Source organism: Archocentrus centrarchus, chromosome 2, assembly GCF_007364275.1.
Source record: "Archocentrus centrarchus isolate MPI-CPG fArcCen1 chromosome 2, fArcCen1, whole genome shotgun sequence".
Lineage (NCBI taxonomy): Eukaryota > Metazoa > Chordata > Actinopteri > Cichliformes > Cichlidae > Archocentrus > Archocentrus centrarchus.
The window spans coordinates 18,373,011-18,379,874 of record NC_044347.1 but is presented as its reverse complement, the minus strand read 5'-3'; the positions used below and the strand labels follow the sequence as shown (position 1 = coordinate 18,379,874).

The 6,864-nt window shown below is 37.7% G+C and overlaps 1 protein-coding gene across 1 annotated transcript; it reads left to right on the top strand.

The window, feature by feature from the left end:
• Positions 1-498: 498 nt before the first annotated feature.
• LOC115799181 (uncharacterized) lies at positions 499-2,505 on the top strand. Its single transcript, XM_030756207.1, has 5 exons — positions 499-611; positions 707-1,015; positions 1,249-1,366; positions 1,775-1,811; positions 1,895-2,505. The coding sequence occupies exons 1-5, from the start codon at positions 542-544 to the stop codon at positions 2,039-2,041; spliced, it is 681 nt and encodes a 226-aa protein (XP_030612067.1). The 5' UTR covers positions 499-541; the 3' UTR covers positions 2,042-2,505.
• Positions 2,506-6,864: the final 4,359 nt, after the last annotated feature.

The window sequence follows — 6,864 nt, the reverse complement described above, 5'->3', positions numbered from 1 at the left end:
TGCTATAGCGAATGGGTACCTCCACTCTATGACCTCTGGGATAGACTCCAGCCCCCCGTGACCCTCAACTGCACACAAAGGAGAAAATGGATGGATAGACTGATACATGAATAGATGGATATGTATATATATGTACACACACATGTACTGTGCATACTGTGTGAAGTGCATAAAATAAGAATCCTCATGTATGATCAGGTTGAGTTTTATGATTCACTCTAAACAAGTTAACCATAAAAACAAATGCAGGAAATCTAATTAAATATTAAGTTGGACTAAAAATAAAAAAGTGACTGAGGTACGACAATCATTGTGTTTTCTGTTTTGGATATGAGACCACTCTGTGTTTTACTTTTAGTGTCTTCATATGAAAGCAGAAGCAGTCTTGTAGGTGCACTTCCTTTAGAGAAGAGTTCACATCAAGACGTACGTATGTGAGAGCTAAGGTTAGTGCAACACACTGTTTGTCCTCCGCGCTTCACTACATCATCCTCTGCACCGTCAGCAGCAGTTACATTGTCACTTGGACACTTTGACGAGTATGGATGCATTGAAACTGGGCTTTATTCTCCTTCTACCACTAACTGCATGCTCTCAAGATTTAGGAGGAGGTAATGTAAACAGTATTTTATAATGTAAGATGTATTTTGAAAGATAATTCACTCTCTGGTTTAAATCAGACAGTATTTATGATTCATGATTGCAGAGACTGTTGTGAAAACAATTGGGAAGCAACCAGATGTCACTCAGATATGCAGCAATGAAACAGAGACGCTCACTCTGATAGTTTGTACGATCAGAACTCAGATAAGTGGAGGAAGAGAGTGTCGTCTGCTGTTTCAACACGGACAAGACTTTGTTCATGGATGTGAGTCCAGGTTCACTCTGATGAAAGAAAATCAGACTGTGTTTCTCCACCTGATCAATTTAACATCAGAGGACAGTGGGACCTACACCTGCCAGTGTACAGATCTTGAAGGAACACATGTTCTCCATCTTAATGTCACTGTGGAAGGTAAACACACTTTTTTCTTTTCATCATAAATTATTTAGCAAAATAAAGCCTGCATTTAATTTTTAGAAGTTCACTCTACAGTTAAGGTCAAAAAATATGTGTTTGCGTCTTAACCTTCAGGATTTGTTAGCTTTGAACTCTATCACAATATACCACATACAGTATTCGCCCTGTGCACTAACAGAGTGCGTACCATTGCCATTTTACTAACAACTGCTTTAATCTTATTAAAGATTCAGGAAGGAGCGCTTCAACAAGTATTGAAATTTATTTTGCACTGACTGGTGTCACCGTGTTCATCATTGTAACATTAGTTCTCCTTGGATTTATCTACAGACGTCTACGCCACAGGTGAGAGACCGCCGTCATGTCCATGATTCACATGTGTCATCATTTATTAGACTTAAAACATGTGATTCTCTTGGCTCTATTCATTGCTGTTAATACATTTTCGCTTACATGCAGCATCTCCTTCAGTAAGAGCTTGGCCTGCGATTATTATTTTAAGTAAAGTACTTAAAGATCGTTACTTGCAAATTGAAAATATTTTGTCAGACATTTTATCCTATTTTTAAAAGATATTACTGGCAGTGCACCACAGTTATAGACATTTTCTTCACTTCGGGTTTCATACAAGGCTCTGAAGGAACACAGTGGTTTTCATTTCCTGTTGAGCGCATAAAAACAATGCACGCAGTGCAGCGACTGAAGGTCAATATTCATGATTAATGCCTCCCTTTGCTTCTGTTTATCTTTCAGAAAACAACCAAAACCACTGAGCAGTGCTCCAAACACGGTACTGAGCAGAACAAGTAACATCTTTATGCATTTCTATTGTTCACTCAACTTTAATATTTGTTAATAAATATCCTTCTGCAGAGGCCAGAAGACATTGAGCCGTACAGCACCTTCATACGGAGAGAAAGTGGACTTTATTCAACTGTCAAAGTGCACGACTCCAAACTGAATACTAACAATTCAAACGTGTTAACAGAAGAAGACCCACAACTGAGCCAGTCTTTGTAGGACTGGAATAATGACGTTATTAAACATGACGTTATTAAACCACGGCAAGTGTAGTTTGGCATACTCACCACAAGGTGGCATTATTTGCCTTCAATTCGTAACTCATTCTTCTGTAAACAACAGCAAGACGAACAGAAACAGCTGATCAAAATGCTGTTTTCAAGGGAAACATTAAAAACAGCATTTTATAGCTTTTATGTAAATATTTTGTTACAAACTGCAGTAAATATTTTATCCATCATTTGTTGTGTTTTCCACCCCCAAAACAGAAGAAATAACCATCAAATTCTGACTTTTTATATGAGTAAAGTACAGTAAAAAATAATTAAATAATTTTAGATCCACTTTTTCTTTATTCACTGTGATGGATTTCATGTGTAGTTAGTGAGACATCTTAAGAATTATACATATTCATCTTGTTTCTAGAAACAAAATGAATGACTCAGCCTGATGGCCTCACTCTGATGACCATAACTTCCCCAGGATGTTTATCTGTCCAGATAAAGCTCTGACAGGCTGTGGTTTGTCTCTCTAGATTGAATGAAGACCCGACACGTGACCCAAAGTCACGACTTTGGCCCCCTGCACATGCTGCAGATGTGGGTCTGTGAGAGCAGAAATAACAGGCTTTTAAACAAGTCAACAGTCTGTTCTCTTTTTATTCCTCTGTCCTTTACAGCAGTGGATTAATGTGTCATATTTACAGTCCAGATTATTTGGCCAAACTGAGAATAATGAAACTGAGGAAAAGAGTTTTACTACAGAACCAAAGAAAAATAACTACTCATGTCTAAATTAAAGATGGTGATCTGCTCACCACCACGACCCGACACACAGTGCTTCAAGAGGAGCCGCAACTCCTGCCTATAGAGTCAGCAGCTCCTCCCACTCCAGGAAATAACAATTAAATGCCAATCAGTAATAAATTAACTTAGCAATGCTCAATCTATGATTCAAAAGACAGTGGAAACAGTGGGAAAATAAAAAATGTACATACATTTGAGAATGTTCCTGCTCTCTAAATAAATCAGCACATCCTCCTCTTCATTTGGCACATTCCCGGGATCTTAAACACTTGGACTGATTTTAGCAGTTCCTGGGTCAGAATTAGATGGAGGCCAGTGCAGCCTGGAAGAGATGCAAGAAACTAAGAAATTAATCCATTACAAACCTTAAAACTAGCATTTTTAATCAGACATCCTTTTAGATTTTTTTGATTAACATGGCAGCAACACACAAACAACAAAGCCAATTTAATAGTGCCAAGTTTTGAGGTCACTAGCCTCCCTGTAACTGAGTCATTTAAAAAGAAAAAGCTATCACTGGGTTTCTGAGACATTTCTAAACAGAAAACAAACTGTAATGAATGCATTAATATTTGCTAAGGTATTCTTTATGTCTGGAAATCACTTAAGAGTGTCGAGCTACCAAAGTGCCGTCTGACAGCATGATCCTCTTTTGCCTAAAAATGCCAAGTATAACATGACTTATTGCCCCCAAGGCGGCATTATTTGCCTTTAATTCACTGCATGTACTTTATTCTTCTGTACATTATGAAGGACTCAGCAAGAACAAAGTGAGACAGATGTGACACTGATCAGAACCAGCTGAATGGAAAAATGATTTTCATTCTTTTGTCGATGAATCGGCTGAAATGGTTAAAAACAACAGTTTTTATCACCTTTAAATATTTTTCTTTTATGTAAATATTTTGTCACAAACTGCAGTAAACTTTCATCCACCGTTTTTGTGGTTTCCTTCTTCTTCCAATACAGAAGAGAAAACTGTTTATATTCAACAATAATTCAACAATTTCACTTCCCCTTTCTTCATCCACTGTGACCGCTGGCGTGTAATTTTTTCGATGTTTCACTTATAAGTACCAGTAAAAACAGAGAAATGCAGCTCAGTCATCTTTAGGGAAGCATCACAGAAACAGAGTTCAACAGCGTCAGCTGTTTTCTCTCAGAAAGAGTCTCACTTTCTTTTCCAGCACAGCTCACAGCAGAAACTATCCAAGTCAAGCTGAGAACTCGACTTGTGTATTTGCACTCACGGAGGTGCTGATCCTCACTGATTTAAAGTGCTGATTTTGCACCGTCCTCTGCAGAGGCAGAGCGTGCTGTGGAAATCATGATGAGACCAGGTTGTCACTCATTCAGGTAAATCATTGAGGAGGCTCAGATGTGGTTGCAGGAACATTTATTGCAACTCTGCAGCAAAGAGAAAATAGATGAACGCATTTACTGATTATATTTGTCTTGACACAGTTCTGATGTTTTTCCTCTAGCGGGAAGTACTTTTACTCCCTCTGGATATTTATTCAATTGTCTGACAGGGCCGTGACAGATGCAGATAAGAAATAAAGGGAGTTGGATCATTTAAAGAGAAAGGGTCATCAGTGGGTTTTTGAGTCATTTCAAAACAGAAAGCAGTCAGTAAAGACTGTGGTAATATGGAGCCATCCTTTATGTCTTCAGCGTGCATTCAGTTAAGAGTGTTGGCCCAACAAACTGGCTGCAGAATCATCTGACAGAAAAACCCTCTTTGACTGTGAGGCAAGAGTTCATGAGTTTAGTAATGGTTTAGAGGCCTACTGGATTCAGAGGGGTTTAAACTCTGCATAGACTTACTTAAAAATGGAGTAAATTAATTTTTTTTACACCTGAAGTGAGATGGATGTGTTAAATCCTTTGTTTTTTCCCCTTGTCTGGCTTTCCCCTGCTAGCTTTGACATTCCTTTTTATCTATAGAGGAAGCCTGAGGTCAGGGAATCTGACATCCCATCCTCTCTGGTGAGCACAACATGAGCAAGAGATATTAACGAGCACTAAAAGTGATTCTCTCAGCACATTTGAGGGAAACGTGTCAGCTCTCCTGATTAGAGGAGCAAACTCAGGATCTTACTGAACATGACAAACGCTGCATTTATTATAAATGACTTAACGATTGCGTAATTTTAAAATTACACAATCGCTCTGTAACTGCGATCTGCCACTTTGTGGCCGAGTTGCTGTGGTTCCTGAACTCTTCCACTTTCCAATAATACCTTTAATACTTGATTAAAATATCTAGGAGGAAATAAATTTTACAAACTGACTCATTGCATCAGTGACGTCCTGTTACTCAAATCAAACACGAGTCCTTTGAACCTGTTTCTTTCACAAATATTTGCAAAGGCAGACTGCACGGCTAGGTGCTCGAGCTTATCGACCTGTGGCTATAATAATAATATTTTTGTTAATATGGTGCGTGTGTGTCATCTGTGTTATCTTAATGATTCATACTTTGGGTGGAGCGTATGCGTCCGTGATGTTTAAAATGAAACTGATAATTAGGCTCAATCTACAATATTATTTTTTTTTTATTTGTCAGTCAATTGCACATTCATCTGTTGAACCTCTTAAGCAGGTCTGTTAGTCACATAAACTGCAATAACCCTTGAACTGATCAGTCAGGGTCTTTCCTGTTGTGTGGCAACATTTAAGAGGAACAGTAACTGTCCTCTTCATGTTATTCTGTAAATAAAATGTCATGAGAGACTTAAGTCATTTTTTTATTGGATATCAGCCCTTCAGAGAATGATGGGAACTTGTACATATGGGGGCTGAACCAGCTCAACCATTCAATGAGGTTTAATCAGGCCAAAGGACTCGAACTGTCCTGCATCAGCTACCTGAAAACAGAAACAGAAAACAAAAAAACATCTCAAAAAATGTGATAAGGTTTACTAAGATATTCATCATGTCTTCAGCATGCAGTGGATATCATTTAAGAGTGTAGAGCTGATGAACCGGCTTCAGTGACATCTGTGAGCATAATAGTGCAGTAACTTAATTTCAACCAGAACTGTTCAAAGTGTTTAAATGAAACATGAAAAAAGTTCGAAAGAGCACTTCTGACAAGTAAAATCCTCTTATTTCTAAAAATGAGCCCAAACCTAAAACACGAGCTCATCTCAGCAGTTCCAGCTTGCTTTTTACATCCTGCTATTATCTGTTGTGTTTTCACGATTTTTTAACTTGTCAATCAAACTGAACATTCGTCTGTTTGTTATTCCCATAAACTGGAGTAACCCTTGAACTGATCAGTCAGGGTCTTTCCTGTTATGTGGCAACACTAAAGAGGAATTAAACAGTAATTTCCCTCTTATTCTTACTTAAGTCACTAAAGTTTTTATTAGATAATAACCCTTCAGAGAATGATGGGAACTTGTACATATGGGAACCAAACCAGCCCAGCCATTTAACTGGGTTTACGTCTGGCCAAAGGACTTTGACTGGTTACGCTGTAGAGCGCACACCTCACCCACAACAGATAGCTGCGATAGATAACACCCACTGCTGTCAAACTCCATCATAAATTACAAGATCACAAAGACTAGAATTTGATTTTATTGGCTTTAAAAAAATGTAAAATCTAATTTTATATTTTTATTTAAAAAATTAGATCCACGTGAACAGATAATGGCATATATAGTCTGGATATATTTATGTACTCTAATAGCATCCTCAAAAAAAAGAAAAACTATGAGTGTGATTTTTGTGTAGGGTTTGTTGCATTATTGTGAGTCTTTTAATTTAAAATAGAAAAAGACAACGAATCCTCAACACTAATTGTTTACAGCTGAGAACCAAACTTCATCACATGGATGAAAAATTCACTGAGGTATAATTTTTAAAGTTTCACCAATGATGAGAAGGATGGATTTTTTTTTTTTGAAAATTTTTGATTGACCTTTGACCTTTACATTGAAAAATAGCAATTCTGTCGCAGCCAGCCAAATTACGCTGTCTCTGGATGCATGCTGTACCAAATTGCTC